Raw genomic sequence first — 17,225 nt, forward strand, 5'->3', positions numbered from 1 at the left:
AGAGCCAGGAGAGACACAGCCACCACAGCTGGAGCCTCAGCACAGCACTCTGCCAATTCTCATGCTGCCTTCTGAAGCCTTGGCAGCCCCCTGCCCATGGGCACGGCACTGCCAGCCTGCGCAGCAGCTCTGCTCACGACTCCTAGGCTCTACCTGCCCTCACTGTCTTGCTCTTGAACACCTTCACTCCAGCCCTTTGGGAGAAGGGTGTCTACACGAGGTCTGGGAAGGAGACAGACCCAGATGTAAGGTCCAGGGCAACACCCTTGGCATGGGCTCAACCTTCCTCTCCAATAACACTGCCCTAGATGCACACTGTGTGTTGAATATGGGCAGTTGGAGGCTGTGTGAGGCAGTAGCGTGCAGACCCTGCCAAGATGGGCACTGCAACTCCATTTCCTCAGCGCATCGCTGCACAGGGCCCACACGCCCAGGTCTGAAGGCTGCCCTGCGTCTCAGCAGCTTTCGCTTGTGCCCTGGTGCTCTGGAGGTTGAGAGCTGCATGTTTGCAGGTGTCCAACCAAACTCCACATCCCGACTGCACATGTAACCATGGCAACTGCACATGCGAGTGGCAAAGCCTCGAGCTGGGCTAACTGCAAATGCAAATGAAGCAAACACATGCACAATGCTAAAAGTGTGACCTCTAAATGTCAGTCTTTAACCATTTTGCAGACACCAGCTCTGGTGGTGGTCACCTGCAATGTGCGGAGCAGGAGGAAATCTGCTCTGACGGGGACCTTGGGGCGCCCAGCCCTGTGCCAGGGGTTGGCACAGGTGCTCTAGTGCAGAGCAAGGAGAATAGATGGCACAAGCGTTTGCCAGCGCTAAGAGTGACCCCTGACTTGGCAACCTGCAGGTCCATCTCTAGGGATGCATCCACCCCTTACCCAGCTGGCAGATGCCTCTGATTCCACAAAGCACCCCAGTTTCCAGAGGAAGGAGGGTCCCACCAGGCTGACAAGAAGCACAACCAGAACAGGGGCTCCCAGGAAGCTGGCTGGCAGCTGTCTTGCTGCACCCACACATGCCCAGCCATGGGGGCAGCTCCAGCCCCTCTGCCGTTGCCTGGGGTCGAGCCGGCAGCATCATCAGATGAGGCACCCTCAAAGGACGGAAGGAAAATCCCAGCATCCCGGGGACTTCATCCAGAGCCACCTCCCCAAGGGAGGTCCATGGCCTTGGGAAGGGCTGCCAGCGGAGGCACCAGGAGGTGTCACCATTTGGGAGAGCACAGTCCAGAAAGAGACTAGCTGGGCAAAGGCCTCACGTTCCTCATCACTTCTCTCCCTCGCTGCCGACAGCGCCAGATGCGCACAGACCCCAGCACTCACCATCACCCACCACACCTGTCCTGCCCAGTGGCTTCGAGCGTGACGGAGCCAAGCTCAGGCGAAGGGCGCTGACTCCAGCCACAGTGCGCATCGGTGGAGCCACCAGCAACCCCTGCGCCATGTGCCTGACCCACCACCCCCCTCAGGGACGAGCGTGGCCAGCATGACAGAGCCCCTGTTTGATACCGAGCCTGCCTCCGCCCTGGCCCCCTGCCCAAGAGAGAGACAGGGAATACCCTTTCGCTCTAGGAGCCCAATGTCTAACGTCATTCCCCACACTATGTCAAATAAACCGAGCCAAGGGGATCTCCTGCCTGCCCTTGACCTGGGGATGCTCACGCCAGCAGCTTCGTGCCAGGCAGCACTGGGCACATCCCTGCACCCCAAATAACCGACCCCGCCTGCACCGGCAACCCCAGCCCCGGGGAGGGTCCCAGACCCTGGGGCGGGAGCGCCCGAGCCGGGACAGCCCCTGCTCCCTGCTGGGCCCGACGGGCTGAGCCGAGCGGAACCGGGCCAACCGGGCGGCCCCGGGCCGGGGATGCGGGCGGGGGCCGCGCAGCTGAGACGGGCGCACAATCCCCCCTTTCAGCCCGTCACCATGGCAACCCGCCGGCTCGCCGCGGCCGCTCATCCGGCCCCGTTAACCCCCACCGTTACCCGCCGCCGCCGCGCTCGGCCCCACCCGTTAACCCCTGCCGCGCCCCGCCCCGATGCCCGGCCCGGCCCCGGACGCCCTACCCCGGGACCGGGACCGGGACCGGGACCGGCCCACGGCCATCCCCGCCCCGGGCGCCCCATCACCGCCGCGGCGGCCGGCCCCAGCCCCGCGCCGTGGTGCCGGTCCGATCCCGCCCGGCCGCCCTCCCCAGCAAAAGCCAGGCCGGGCCAGGCCGGACCGGGTCGGGCGGGGCCGGGCGAGGCGCACTCACCGTCGGGGGCGGTGGCGCGGCTGGGCCATGCCGGTGGCGGCAGCGGCTGCTCCGCGCCCCGCGCTCCGCTCAGTCCGGCCCGACCCCGCACCGGGAGCGCGCGGCGCGTGCACGGCGGGGGCGGGCGGGGGAGGGGCCGTACCGCAGCACCCCTTCGCTGCCGCCGGCACCGCCGCCCGGTACCTGTACCGATCAGTGCTATCGGGCATCCCACGGCCCCGCCGCTGCGCTGGCCGGGCCCGGTACCGCATGCCCCGGCATCTGCACCGCCCTGGGTACTGCACCGAGGGGGTGTCGCACCCGTCAGGCGCGGCGCAGTCCTGTACCGCGCCCGCTGGGTACCACTGACCGCACCTGCACCCCCGGTAACCCCCACGGCCCCTGGAACCCTACCCTGCGCACGGCACCGGCACTGCCCAGCTACCGGTCGCGGCGGGGGGGGGGGGGGGGGCGGCGGTAACCCCCACCGTCCCGAGCGGGACACCTGCACACGCCGGGGCACCCCGCACCACCCCAGCAAACGACCCCCATCTGTGGGGGCATCCCCGCACCACCCCGCGCAACCCTGCACTGCCCTGGGCATTCTGCATCCATCCTGGGCATCCAGAATCCTGCCCCACTGCACCCTGTACCTGCCCCAGCCACTCTGCATGGGTTCCCTTTACCTTGCCCCCCGCCCCCCCCCCAGCCCTGAGCTGTGCTGCCCTGGCACATCCCACAGCAGCCTTCCAGCCCCGGCATCTTTCCCTGTGGCCAGGGCAGCAGCCCCTGCCTGCCCCATTGCTCCTCAGCACCCAGCTAGTCCCGGGAGGATGCCCCATCCCAGCCTCAGCGTTGGGGCCAGGCGCAGCCCTGCCACCCATCCACCCCCCTGCCATGCACCGGGCTGTAGGCTCAGCAACCACAGCCCTATAGGCCCCAGCAGCACCGTGCAGCAAGACCCAGCACCTCTATCATTCCCCTTTCCTCCTGGCATGCTGCTTCCCAGCGTAGGGATATCTTCCCCTCCCACGCACGGCCTCCTGGCAGGAGCCGCCTCTCCTCCAGCCTGCCTCTGCCCGTGGCAGGGCTACCTCTCTGTTTCAGTCCTGCCTGATGGGATTACAGAAATCATTTGAAACAAGGTATGGATTTGGGTTCTGCTGGATGTGTCTCGTCTCTACATGTCTCTGCAATAACCAAGGCAGCATCAGCTGCAATGCCTGATCAAAGAGGAGGACGTACAGTTACCAGCAGACACCTCCACACTTTCCAATCCAGGCAAGGAGAGCTGGGCTCTGCTTCCCTCCTGCTGCCAGAGCTGCAACCCAGACCCTACCCAGGCTCCGCAGAGCAGCCACTGCTTCCCAATTAAGATGCTTGTGTAGCAGCATGCAAAGGGCAAGCATTTATTTTGGCTCTCCTGCATGCCACCGGCATATGCACAGAGCAGGTCAGAGCTTTCCTGCCCCTCCTGCCCCACTCCTTCTCCAAGTGACTGCTCACTGGTGGTTGGCAGCTTGATCAATTTTGTTGCTGGCCTGTTATACGCAGGGTGAGCTGCATGCTGCCACCCCGTACACCCTTGAGCAGACAATGGGGTCCAGCACCCCATGGGATGGATGCACAACCCTCTGCCCAGTGCCCACCAGGGTTCATCAACCCTAAGAAGCATCCTGAACGGGCCCCTGGACCAGTACCTGGCTGCCCCGCAGCAGGCAGGGCTCCAGCCATGGCTCCTTGTATCCCGCTGCCTAGCAAAACTTGCCCAGGATGAGATCACAGCACACAGCTGCAGTGGTGCCTCATGGCCCACTCCCCACCACGGGCACAGCACAGGGAGGGTTGGGTGCTCACAGAGCTGCTCCACTCCCAGCTTCAGATCGATTTTCTTGCACAACACCAGCTCTGATGGTGCCTGACAAGCCACCCTTGCCTGGGGCACAGTCCATAGGACCACCCATGCCAGGCTGTTGGGTGGGGTGAGTGTGTGGGGCATGACCTGCTCCTGCCCACCCAACCACCCCACTGTGTCAAGCCTTGTACAACCTCAGGCTTCTCCCCATGTGCTGGGCACACACCATGCAGCATCGCCTGCACACGCCTCCTGTGGACCCAGCCCAGGCACCCCTTGGGGCTGGCCCCAGGGAGCCCAGCATCAAACACACACACCCCACCCTGGACCAGCAGCCACAGCAGGGCAGCTGCATGTGTTACTCAATGGGCAGCATATAGTAAAATCTCCCTGGTCGCCTCTGGCTCTGTCACAAGCAGCATTTAGCCACGACTCAGAGAAGGAGCAGAAGGGCTGGAAGCTGTCAGACGTGCTTAAAACCACCGCAGCTCAGTGCTAACATGCAGCACAGCAGTGGTGGCTGCAAGGCACGCAGCCAGGCTGGGCGGAGCGCAGGTCCCCAAACAGGCCCCATGCCATGACCAGGTCTTGCCCCAGTCCCCACATCCCCCCGCAGCCTCCTGCACCCGCTGGAAATCTCTGGGCCGCTAGAGGGTCTTGGACACTGGCAGCCCTGGGTCTGTCACCACAATGGAGTTCTGGAGTCCTGCTCATCACACACAGACCTGACCTGCCAAGCATCCAGCATGGCTGGGGGGAGCCTTTTGTGGGAGGAAAGAGTAGGGGCAGCCCCGTTGCTAGGCCATGCAATAAAGCAGGGTCCCCTGGCAGCAGGCAACTGGCCCCAGGGAGGGACATGTCCTTTCCTTTCCCCCAGTGAGGCAGCGTGGTCCCTAGGGCGCTTTCACCAGATCACTGGGGCCCTGAAGGGCACAAAGCAGGAGGTCAGCACCCGATTCCGTGCTCTCCTCCTGCAGCACCCTGCTCTGCCACAGCTGCCGTGCAAGCAGCAACCCACTGCACCCCCACCCAGAGCCACCCTGCCTTCTGCCACACCGCTCCAGCACTGGCTGCTGCAGAGAGCCGCCCTCCCTCCCACCTCCGGCACGGCAGCAATGCAGAAAGCAGCATCCAAGATGCTGCTTGGCGCAGGCTCAGCTGCCTGCCAGGGCCGGCAGAGGAGGGGGCTGCCGGCCACGGCTGCACACACTAGGAAGAGGGGCTTGTTCTGCCCAGAGACAGTGCCCAGTTCTCCCAGGCTGTGGCTCTGCTGGCCCTGGGGCACTCCCTGCCTGCACGCCAGGCAGGATAGGGGGGAAGCACAGCCCTCCTGCCCCAGCCATGGGTCCCACACAGCAGGGGTTAGCTGACACAGCCACGGCCGTGAGCAGGGCTTCCACCTCTGGGGTCACCCACTACAGGCTATAGGCAAGCAGAGCCCTTGACACAGGCTTCCCCTGGGGCATAAGGGGAGGGAGGGCCTAACAGCCAGCCCAAGGCTGCTCCTCCCTAGCCTCCTGGAAGGGCACAAGCAGGGATTCACACACATCTGTCCTCATTAATGAGGGTGTCCATCTCCATCAGGCCTGGCCAGCAATGCCTTCCAACCCACCTGCAACAACACAGCAAGAGCCTGGCACAGGTGCAAGGGCGGTGCAGTTCAGGGATGAGCAGGGCACAGGGTGCCAGGCAGCCCACACAGCTGTGCCCCTGAGAGCAGCCACCCGCCTGCTCCCAGGGAGGCAAGGGCTCAGCTCCAGTTCTAGGGGCAGCAGGCACAGGCCCACCAGCCAGCACATGGGGCACTGCCCCGAGTCACCAACATCCCTCACAGTAGTCTGAGCACAGCTGAGAGCTAAAGCCCCAACATCCCTCCTTCTCTCCACTCCCTAAGCTTGCCTTCTTGCCATGGCCTACCCTACAGAACTGTTTATTTGCCCTTAGATTAAGATCAAGTGCAGCTCTTCCATGAGTCCCTGTGAGCCTCACCACATCCCACACCGATGGGACAGAAGGAAGACATGGGTCAAGAAAAAGCTACCAGAGGGACCACAGGTCAAATGGTCCACAAACAAATTGCTGAGGAAGAACCAAAAAGAAAAGAAAGGTGCTGGCGATGGCAGTTTCTAGGTTCAACAGACTGCAAGAATGCAGAGCACTAAGCTAAAGCAGCCTGCTACATGGAGAAATGAGACTCCTAGCATTAGCCAGGTCAAAAGTTGAGAATGCAGCACATTACCCATCCAGTGAAAGCACTGTGGCTGTCATGAAGGAGCTAGCAGAGGAGCCTCGGTGCGTATCAGCAAAACCATGCTGTGATGAGAAGTGCACTCAGTCTGCAGCTCCTCCTAGACTGCAGAGGTACTAGCTTGAGCATCTCAGTAACTGCTGTGGCTGGGAAGCTGGGCTTGCTAGGGCTCAAAATTACCCTGCAATATAACTCCCTCTTGCTTTATACCTCTGTCCTGGTGGAACATGCCACAGACTACTAGTAAAGCTCTTAATCAACATACAAATCCTACAGCTTGTACAAACTCTTGCAAGCATGTGAACACCAGCTCATGAAACAAACAGGGAAGGGGGTCTTTCTTTCCCAAACCAAATTGTTTAGCTGTTCACAAAAGCTCTACCGAGAAAGAGATAAAGACCATGTATATAGGTGCTGCTGGGCTGTACTGGGAGGAGCACTGAGGAGGAAACACAGGCTCTGAATACACACTCCTTTTGCAAAGTAAGCTCTCTGTATTCATCCAAGAACGTCTGCAGTATGGGGTTCATCTGGTATAAATAAAGTACAAAATTTTACAATGTCTTAATCATTATTTTAACAAAATACTAAAAACTGAGTAAAAACTGAAACCAAAGTGGGAAGGGAGACTATCAGCCACAAGGGATCTCCATAAACATTTGTAGAAATTGGATAATAAAAACACTTTCTCTGTACAATAAAACCATCCTCCTGGCATCTCCCTGTGAGACGGGCAGCAGCAGCACTGGGAGCACAGGCCCGAAGACAGAGGTTGGGGGCAGCCCCAGTTTGTGGGTCAGGCTGAAGAGGCTGTATCCAGTCCACAGTGATGTCTCCCTCCTGGATGAGGCTGAAGTGCCACAGATCAGTAGCGTCCAAATGGGTTGTTGTTCTGCTGTGTCTGTGTATCTGTTGAGGTCAAGACAGAGTTAGACAGTCACAAGGTCTGGTTCAGAAAAAGAGATCCCTCTCCCCACATCACCAGCACAGTATGAGGAGTGTGTTGCAGGCTGTGAGAAGAAAAATATAACCTTTATGGCACTCCCTGCTCTGGTTATTTGTCTGAGCCTTTAGGCAGCAGCACAGTCAGGACCCCACATTCTTTGAGGAAGACAGGTATGTGCCAGTCCCAATCCTGAAGCTTCTCCAGAGGAGGTATCTCCATCACTCGTGGTGGAACTGGTGCACCATAACAAAGCCCTGAAAGGTGGCAGCTAGCTGGGAGGATGACTCTATGGATGAATTATTTCCGATTTTGAAAGAAAATCAGCCCTATAAGATTGCACAACACCTGCAGCCATAGAAGCTGCTCAGACAGCTAGTATCAAACACTCATCCTAAGGCACACCCAGAAACCAGAGTTAGTGAAGGTTTCAAACTACCCTGGCTCCCTGTCACTATCTCAGTACAAATGAAGGACATGCCCAAAGGACTTCCAGATGGCACAAAAAGGGCAGGAAACATGGTAAAGATATATTCAAGAACCTCATGAACTTCCAAACTGCTGAGACTGATGTTTTGTGATACACAGTGCTCAGAGTAGACTTGGGTACTGTCCAATTAATAGAATTCTGTAGTTTTTTTCCTGAAACCCCATCAGCATGTTTGAACCTAAGTCAGACTAAGTAAAAGGAGACCAGTGTAACCTGGCTAGCCTGCTCTCCTCAACTCTGCTGCACAACAGCACATTCAGGGATAACCTGGAGCCTCCTAAAGCAGCCTATCCTGGGCCTAAAGTATTCTTGTCCCCCTCCTACAGGTTGTTCTTGGTTTATGTCCCGCTTTCCACTCCATCCCAGACAGTACAAATATGAACTCCAGATGGTGCCTGGTGGAACTGATGCAAACCCAATGAGGGAGCATGGAAGCTGCACGCTGACACATGGCTGCATTGGACCCACGTATCTGTTCCACATAGAACAGCTCCATTTGCTGTACAGACAAGATACAAAAATATGGCTTTCTGCTATATTCAGATTCTTATATGAGGTCTTCCTATGCTTGAATGTCCTGGCTGGGATCCTTGCACAGGCTTGTGGTTTGTGAATCAGGCTAGTGGGAAATTTAGCACATTAAAACTCCTGGTTTGGGGAGGTTTTTTTTGGTCACAAGGACTAAGAATTTTCCATCAGGGAAAAAGTATAAGCACAGTTTCCAAGCCCCCACTCCACACATTATTACATCTAGCACAGTCTCACGCTTAACGCACTGCAAAAAAACCCTGTGCAGTCCATTTCTGGGCATTTTCATAGCATGTCTGTCATTTTTATGGCAGAAAAGCCGGTGAGGTGACAGTAAAACAGCAGGCCATTCAGAAGGGAACAGCACAGACACTGGGTTCTGTTTCTAGATCTCCCAGCCAGTAGTTCAGCGCAGATTATAGGAATACAGTGCCAGATGAAACACCACGTATGCCATTACCCGGTCTGTGACAGCAGCCACAGAAGCCCACAGAACACCGCAAACACAGCAAGCGTGCAGCAACACTTCTCAGAGTACCCTCCCTGCCTCCAAGAAGTCTTGCCCTGATCACAAGACGACAGTATCTCTGGGTCATCCACCAAGCAAGTGCCCCAGGATTACAGCCTTCTTGTTCACCTCAGAGGTCAATTGCAGCAGAGGAAATACCTCTGAATGCTTTAAAGCTTCAGACTGCATCCTTTCAGGAAAGCTGCATGGCAGCCCCTACAAAGTCTCAGCTCCCTTGCCCCTCTGCAGGCAGCAGAAGGAAGGTCTGGAAGGTTGTTCACAAGCTCGCAAACTCTGCCTGCCCTGCTGCTGTGTCCCCTTGGGCCAGGAGCTCCAAGTCCTGATGCCACCTCCCTGCCAGCACCATTTATGGCCTCAGACAGTCTGTTTTGGCCTTGCTTCTCTACACCAGGGTACCTGCAACAGAAAATGGTGGGGAGGAGACTAGGGACAGGATCAAGAACATTAAGGCTTACTAGAAAGCTGTTGCTGAAGCTGTCGAACCAGAGCAGCTGTTTGCTGCTGCTGCTGTGTCTGCTGAAGGCCCTGGCGCTGGAACTGCAAAGACAGAAACATAGTTATAGCCACACCACCTGGCTGGCAGCCTCGGCATTCACACAAGTCCTGGGAAGCGCAGGGGATGGAGAAGGGGGGGGATGCAGGTGGAGCACCGTTGGATTTATGCTGGTCTATCACGTCCCTCTGCCTCTGAGGGAACACTCACAATGGGCTGCTGGGGGGGAAGAGCCTGCATCCCCAGCCCTGGGGGCTGGCCCTGTGCCTGTGGCTGAGGCACTGTGGAGACCTGGGGTTGCTGCTGCGGCTGTGGCTGCGGTGGCTGCGGCTGCTGCTGCTGTTGCTGTTGTTGCTGCTGCTGCTGCTGTTGCTGCTGCTGCTGCTGCTGCTGTTGTTGCTGTGAAGACAAAAGAGAAAGGACCATCAGGGAACTGTCCGGGCAATGTGCACAGCAACAGGGCACAGGAAGGGCTGAAGGAGGAAGGACATTCTGTGCAGTAACACATTCTCTTACACCATTTTCCTTACAGGTACTTAAATTACCCAAATTTCACCAGGACCCTGCCCTGGGCTGAGAAATGTCAAGAAATACAAGGACAATAACAAAGTTCTCCTGCAAGATGAGGTAACAATAGATGGCAGGAAATGAACTACTAGTCTACTGGTCAGCTGGGGAATGACCAGGAGCAAACAAGATACAAGAACAGAAAACAACTAAGAGCTACCTCAAGAGGTTGGCTGATTCATCTCTTGCCTCCTGGTTAAGATCAGCAATACTGACTTCACTGAGTATTTGCCTGACCTGTTCTTGAAATTTTTCCAGAGATAGCAAGAGCTCCTATAACCTTCCTACACAATCCATTCCAGCTCACAGTTACTCCTACCACTGGAGTTTTCCGTAATCTCTACTCAGAATTTCATATGTTGTAACTTAAGGCCATTTCTTGTCTACAGCCAAGGGACAAGAACAGATAAGGGGGTTTAGGCTTTTTTTGAAGACAAAAGATTTGGAGACTTATCTCTCCTCTTGTCTCTGCCTCTCTAACTCAACCCCCAGCTATTTCAGCCTTTCCTTCTCAGTCATATTCCCCAACTCTTTGATCTATCTTGCTGCCCTTCTCTGCCACTCATGCCAGCTGGTGTTGCAATTCAGTAAAAGGATGTGGATAAAACTGGATGCAGTGCTCCAACCTAGATGTTGACAGAACTAGTTACGGTGAGAATATTCAGCATGTTGAACTTGGAGTCAGATTACACCCACAGTCTCAAGGTTTTTCATTTCTCCCATCTGCCAATGTAGTTTTGAAGTCTCTAGATCAACAGAAGAATTTCTAGCAGAAATAGAAAACTACTAATGCTATCATAAAAAAACAACATGGTGATGCTAGGTACAGTTCCAATCACTGGCTCAAAAGGATAAGGTTCAAACCTTGGACAGACTCAGAAAACAGACAAAAATACAATCAGGAGAAGGGACAGGATCTTATGCGAGTAGCTTAGAAAAACCTGAGCTATGGAAGCTGCAAATGCTCCCTAGGAATACATTGGGTAAACATCAGAGAGAAAGAAGAGCCAGTAAACAACAGGAAACAGTGGACAATAATAACTGGATACAAGAAAGAGTCACAAACACATTGAGGCTGGGATCAAGGATTCAACACAAAGGCAGCTTCTAGAACAGCCTCCTAACTTCCATCTTAAACCAGTCTGGCCACTTAGGTTCTTGAAATGGATGCTATGACCTGGGTATACACGAAAGCAGATGACTGACTAAATGACCCAGGATACCCCTCCCAATCTCATGTCCTACCTTCTTGCAACAGCTGACTACCAACCCATGCAGGACAAACCAAAAGGCCATCTGTCCTTTCTACAAGCCACTGCATCATGACAGTCAGCTCAAGCACCAGGAGTCTGTTATGTATCTGGTATGCCTCTGATAATGCTGCAGGAGTCACAGTAACAGGGGAGATTTTGGACACTCCACTTTTTTTTATTTTTTTAAGCAACCAAGCAATGTCAGCTAAAAGCTGAAGGTATGCATGAAGTTACTGAGCTAGAAGTGCAAGCAATTTGTCTGAGGCATGTTCTTTTTCTAAATATGAGTGATGGAGAATGCTAAAAGAAACCAAGTGAATAGTCAGGGGGTGCTACTCATCAAAAGGCTGCTGACGGTGCTACAGACATTCTCTTGTCCAGTGCAAGGCAGCAGTTCTCAAATACTGCTGACTGCAGCTCTCTGCAGGAACCACTGACTCGCTCAGGCCCCTCTCAGAACAAAAAGCCTCAGCACTCTGTGCCGTGTAAAGCCTCCCCATATTCTACAGGTTTGCTAGGCCTTGTCATAAGGTAGGCAATTCACCAATTAACCCAAATTATTTATGTGTTTCTCTGTCAACTGAATACATTTCTGTAACTCCAAGAAATTTACTCCTATCTGCATATTATAAAAGTATTTAATATTCATAAGAGCACAATGTAAATCCATGGAATACTCATGCCTGTTGACACACATGTGAACTTCTTGAAACCTAAAGTTGGGTCTAACAGCTTACTTTGGATTAGTTTTTCACCATCTGCTGTTAGATATGGAGTACATGGACTGATTCACACTAGATTTCCTGCCATTGGAAACTGCAACCGATGGTTACTTTGATCTTGTGAAAAATACAGATATGACCCTAAAAATGACCTTGTAAGGAACAACTTTACCTGCTCTTGTGTGGGGAAAGGGATTTTCCCTTCGTAGCTCCTGCAACACTTCTAAGACAGCTAGCTTTCTGCACAATCTTATGGGCTCAGCTGGAGCAGGAAGAGGTGGGATGCAGGCCACAGAGGACTAAACGGACCTTTACTGCTCCTAACTTCCCTTTAGCTCATGCTGGGTGACTAGCAAAAGGCAGTGCAGCAGATGTCTCCATCAGGGGAGGCAGGCTCTAAGGAAGGGAGAACCACCTAGCAAATTATTACAGACAGCCCCCAACAGAGTTGACATCCTTCCTGGCACAGAGGGGCAGAGCAGAGCATGGCTGACACAGAGGTAAGCAGCACTGGGCAAGCCTTCTCCAGCTCCAGCAGCCTTCCTCTTGTCAGCAACCACTCACCCTCAGCATCTGCTGCTGCTGTTGCTGCTGCTGCCTCAGGTACTGCTGCTGCTGCTGGTCAGGCAGTATCTGGCTGGGTCGAATTCCTGAGGGGACTCCTTGTGGACCCAAATGGTTCATCCCACTCATCATGGGGGCCTGCTGTATTGACTGGTGAGGAAACCTGCAAGAGAAAGGGATAAGCTCATGGAGTAAGATTCACGGGCAGCCAGCTTCTTTAATCTAAACCCAACTTCTGCTATCAACAAGACAGACAGACAGCCCAAACAGCCCTTTCCAATCCATGCTGCCTCTCTGCAGAAAGGTGAAGGACACCAGGGCCTCTCAAGGGTTTCATCCAACCTGTTTTTCTAGAAGCCCTAAATAATAGTCCTTGGCCCACTGTTCTGCACAGTTTGCCTGCTGGATTTATGCCTGCTCAGGACCAGTGGAAATCCCAGATCTAGCCCTTGGATGGTGATCTGCTGGTTAGATTTAAAACAAAAACTATGACTTTCCCAGGTAATTTTTCTCATACTTCACAATTCCATCTTTCTCTGGCTGGTAACACTGTCTAGCACCTGCGATTAGCATCTCTGAATTTCACCGTCTCTCTGTTTCTTCCCAGGACTGAAAGCTGGATAAATATGTTCCCCTGAGGGCGAGAAGGACTTGGACGCTGTATAACACAGCAGGGAGAACAGGCTTTTCACAGATTGCTGTTAGGGTTGTCTGAGCAGAGCAGGGAAGCCCTTGATGAAATACAGCTTATTAAAATCCAGTAGGGTGTGATGTACCTCTGTGTGTTGCCCAAGGTGTGCCCATAGCCAGGGGCCTGCTGGTGTACGTAGCCACTTGGTCTCTGCTGCATCTGTCTAACAGGATCCACCAGGGCAGGATTAGAGCTGGGGTGGGAATTCTGATAGGGCTGGCCAGAATAGGTAGGAGGTACCATTGTGCCTGACTGGGAGGGGTGCTGCTGAAGGCCTATGTGGGAGACGTAAGGTGTGTAACCCTGAAATGAAACAATAAGCCTTTATCAGTCATGGGGTAAGGCACAAAAGAGAATTTGGAACACAGGACATCAGCCTCCTGTAAATACTGTCACAAGGCTACTCATCTCTGGGATTCAGATTCATGCTGCCTACTAAATGAGGAATGAGAAGAGCCAAGAGGTTTCAGGATATAGCAGCAGAAATGAAGATGCTGCCCTGTGCTGGAGCCAGATTCCAGTCTTACCTGCAGTCACTGCCACTTACCTGGGAAGGCTGCAGTGCTCCATAGGATGGGGTTGGAGCCATCTGGCGCACAGGCTGCTGTCCCATTATGCCTTGGCCCTGCTAGAAGGCAACAGAGAAACACTTTTTTCAACATCTGCAAAGGGCAGGACACTGCTGCTCTCTTCTCGGCAGCTCTCACCAAACCAGACAATCTATGACGCTGCTGCACAGCATGCAGATGCTAATGACTTCTACCTCACTCTGACTTGGGACAAATAGGCCACTAACATCCCTACCACCCCCACAGCCAGGATATGCCCCTCTCTCTGCCCACCAGCCACAGATGCCGCAGTGTACCTCACTGACAGCCTCCACCAACTGTTAGTGATGTGGGCCCACAAAGCAGGTGGCAAACACAGCGCTGCACCAGAGGAACAGACACAAGAGAGAACATCTTTCCAGGGCAGAAACAAAGACGAGGTTGGAGAGTTCTGGCTAGAAGGGATAGCCCCAGAAAACAGCTTGGGCTTGCTGTACTGTGGAGTCCGGCAACAGCAAGAGCACAGCTCTGACTTACCAACTTCGCTTGAAGTTGCTGCCTCAGTATCTGTCCCTGGGACACTGGAGGCTGCTGTCTGTACACTGCTGGCTTGTAGGAGGGGTCAATGCCCATCATGCTCCCCATCCCTGGAGGCAGCACACCACTATAGGGAGGACGACTCTGAACAAGTTTCCCCAGTGGCATGCGCACAGGTCTGTAGGATGTATCCAGGCGAGGGCCACCTGCAAGGGGAAAAGAAACACACTGACTAGTCACATGCTATTGCTGAGCCTTCTAGCTCCAGAATGACTGTTCACCACTGTATCTAGACATGACAGGCAAAAGGGGAAAGTGTAGGGACCTGCGTAGGACCATCTCACAGAAGGGGTTCTTACAAGAGGTTCCCAAAGAGGTGCAACATGTTCACCTCTCCTGTGCACCTACCTGCTGGAAGAGGCTGATTCTGGGCATAGAGACCCACTGGTGATTGCCCATAAGCCAGCCTCGACATAGTGCTTCCTGACTGGTGATGCAAGAGATCTGTAGGCATACCAACTCCATATGAAACCCCTCGGCTAGGGCCCAACACAAAATCCTGCAAAGACAAAGAAGGAGTAAGAAAGATCAATGTGCACTGGGAATTCATGGATGGATGAAGAATATGAAAGGTTTGCGAAGTCCACAGGAGGAAGCCTGGAATGCTCTCTGAGCCAGGCAGCCTCCTTCCTGCCCATCAGGGATTAAGAAAATGTTTGCCCTGCCCCAGGCAAGAGAGAGCAGGAGAGAGATCCAGCACTCCCAGCTGAGAGGAAACACATCCCATCTTCACCATTACACCACTCTCAGGCTCCTCAGGAAGACTCAAAGGAGTGCTCTGTGACTAGGAGGGGTGGACATGGGAGGTCCATAGCTGTTGGGCAGTTAGTTACCTCAGTTTTGCTGGCAGATTGGTTGCGTTTCTTGGCTTTGCTCTGTTTCTTCTTGCGTTCTTCAGTAGAGGTGGCAGGATTGGAGCTTGTTTTATCAGCCTTGGCTGGTTCTGCAGCTTTCTTCTCTGGCTCCAAAGCCACAGGTGTAGGAGGCTCTTCCTCTTCAGGGGGCAGCGGCAACGGCTCCAGGTAGTAACTGCGGGGCTTGGGTTTCAAGTGCGTGTGGTACAGAAGAAGCCTCTGCTGCTCCTCAAATCTAGACACCTTGCGATCCACCCGGACTGTCCCAAACCATCCCCAGGAGAGGGGGGCTGAGTGCTTTAAGCCCTCAAACAGATCCCAAGGGGAAATCTTCTGCTTTGTAGAGACTTGCAAACCCTTTAAAGCAAAAGAGATAAGAACCTCCAAATCCCTGTTGTTTCTCCTATGAAGGTACAGGAAACTGCTTTCTTCAGGCTCTACTCCATATGTCCCAGTAAACAGCCTGAGCCCCTACTAGTGGTCCCAGCTCTTCCACGTGGCAAAGCAGTGATTTCTAAAGGCCTTCATCAACAACTGCTACTCTCCTTCATCCCATCTCTGCCAGTCTTCTGCACACTGGCACTGCCCAGTAACTTGTGCAACAGGGAATATGGGTTTCTCTTTACGCTTTATACAGCCGTAAGTACAAAATAAAAGTTTTAATAACTTCTCAGGCCATGTACCACCAAGCATTAACACCCAGATTTGCCCTTTTTGGATATGGTTATGTGCCAGGTTGTCTGCATGCAGCCAGCCACTTCAAGCTCAGCAGGCAACAAGGCGCTGCATACAGATGCCTCCCAAGGTGTGTAGAGTCAAGGCATCGGAGGACAAGGTGACACCTCCACTCAGGAACTGTGATGCAGACAAAAAAGCTTCACTTACCTCCTTTTTGAAGATGGAGTCAAATCCAGCTATTTTATTGCCTTTGGTGTCAATGAGGGATCCCTGAGGTTCACAGGTGATCACATCTCGGGTCTGCTTGGGAAGCGGCAGTAGCTGTCGCACCTTCTCCAGGCTGTCAGACTGTCGGTCCCCCAGCTCTTTCTGCACAAGTGGAATAGAGAAGCCTTGAAGAAACACTCAGAAGAAGTCATCCAAAGCCTACTTGTGCCTCTCCTGGTATCAGCCTCCATCCCTGCATTACTTCTCACCTTTGCACCCTTCAGCCCTACAGAGCCATTGGGGCCACCCACACTGCTTCATCTAAACAGCAGCAACAGGACAAGTACCATTCATGAGACATAGATAAATCTGCATAGTTGGACAACCACGACACAGCACACACTGCTCCCCATACAGGGCCTGGTGTCCCTCACCCTGAGTTTCTTGACAAGATTCATGTATGCCCGCTTGTTCTCCTCCATGCTGCCCTGAGAAATGCTGGACATATCAGCAGCCAGGGTGCCATTGATGAGAACACTCAGCATGTCCAACACGGTGGTGAAGAGCTCACTGTTGGTCAGAGCAGAAAGGTCAAAGTCACCTGAGAAGCAGATATAAAGCCTCTGCCATCATAGTAACACCAAACATTATTAGATTGCCAAGAGTACTGCCTACAGTCAGAAGTGCCAAGTGCTCTTCAGACTAACCTCCCACACTAATCCTCCTTTTGCTTATACACCATAGGGTGTTCACACTTGAGTCAAGTGCCGTATCACAGATTAAGACTGGTCTCCTGTCTATCCATTCAGCTTCTCCAAAAAGCAGGCCCAGACTCAGCTCTGCCCTGCTTATCTCTCTGCATCTGGAAAGCCAAGTTTGGTCTGGATATGTCAGAGTGCACTTGGATACTAGGACCCAGGTTGTAGCCTGCTATTACTGTGAAGTGTCTTTCAGCTGTCACAGTAATTCTGACAGATCATGTAGAGAGACAGCTAGCTCACATGAGAAAAGGGGCCATGCTAACAACTGCCTCCCTTGGAAAGTGTATGGATCAGAATTCAGCCAGAAAGTTACTTGTTTGACTGCATGTCTACGGTGCCACTGCTGATGATGTCCAAGAGAAGCACAGCCCATTCAGTCGTCTGCTGTGTACTGCGTTGAACTGTGTCAAACATTCCTCCCACCTGGCAGAGAAAAGTAGTTTAGTCACAAG

The 17,225-nt window shown here is 53.8% G+C and overlaps 2 protein-coding genes across 19 annotated transcripts in view; both read right to left on the reverse strand.

Moving 5' to 3' along the window:
- Positions 1-2,393, reverse strand: part of NLGN3 (neuroligin 3) — a 42,702-nt gene extending 40,309 nt beyond the window's left edge. For 2 of the 4 annotated variants that reach the window (XM_069811324.1, XM_069811322.1), the window contains exon 1: positions 2,267-2,393. The gene's annotated coding sequence lies outside the window, so the exon portion shown is untranslated. The remainder of the gene's footprint in view (positions 1-2,266) is intronic. The other 2 variants (XM_069811325.1, XM_069811323.1) reach the window with 1 other exon arrangement.
- Positions 2,394-6,822: 4,429 nt separating this feature from the next.
- MED12 (mediator complex subunit 12) overlaps positions 6,823-17,225 on the reverse strand; it is a 37,552-nt gene continuing 27,149 nt past the window's right edge. Inside the window, exons 33-44 of one of the 15 annotated variants that reach the window (XM_069811307.1) lie at positions 17,087-17,196; positions 16,447-16,582; positions 16,013-16,174; positions 15,107-15,484; positions 14,622-14,772; positions 14,214-14,419; positions 13,676-13,756; positions 13,214-13,431; positions 12,438-12,600; positions 9,623-9,718; positions 9,294-9,375; positions 6,823-7,257 (exon numbers count right to left, since the gene is read on the reverse strand). In XM_069811307.1, coding sequence (XP_069667408.1) covers positions 7,214-7,257; positions 9,294-9,375; positions 9,623-9,718; positions 12,438-12,600; positions 13,214-13,431; positions 13,676-13,756; positions 14,214-14,419; positions 14,622-14,772; positions 15,107-15,484; positions 16,013-16,174; positions 16,447-16,582; positions 17,087-17,196 — 1,827 coding nt within the window. In that variant the 3' untranslated portion in view covers positions 6,823-7,213. Of the gene's footprint in view, positions 7,258-9,293; positions 9,376-9,541; positions 9,731-12,437; positions 12,601-13,213; positions 13,432-13,675; positions 13,757-14,213; positions 14,420-14,621; positions 14,773-15,106; positions 15,485-16,012; positions 16,175-16,446; positions 16,583-17,086; positions 17,197-17,225 lie in introns of all 15 variants that reach the window. The other 14 variants (XM_069811311.1, XM_069811304.1, XM_069811303.1 and 11 more) reach the window with 14 other exon arrangements.

Source organism: Haliaeetus albicilla, chromosome 23, assembly GCF_947461875.1.
Source record: "Haliaeetus albicilla chromosome 23, bHalAlb1.1, whole genome shotgun sequence".
Classification (NCBI taxonomy): Eukaryota; Metazoa; Chordata; class Aves; order Accipitriformes; family Accipitridae; genus Haliaeetus; species Haliaeetus albicilla.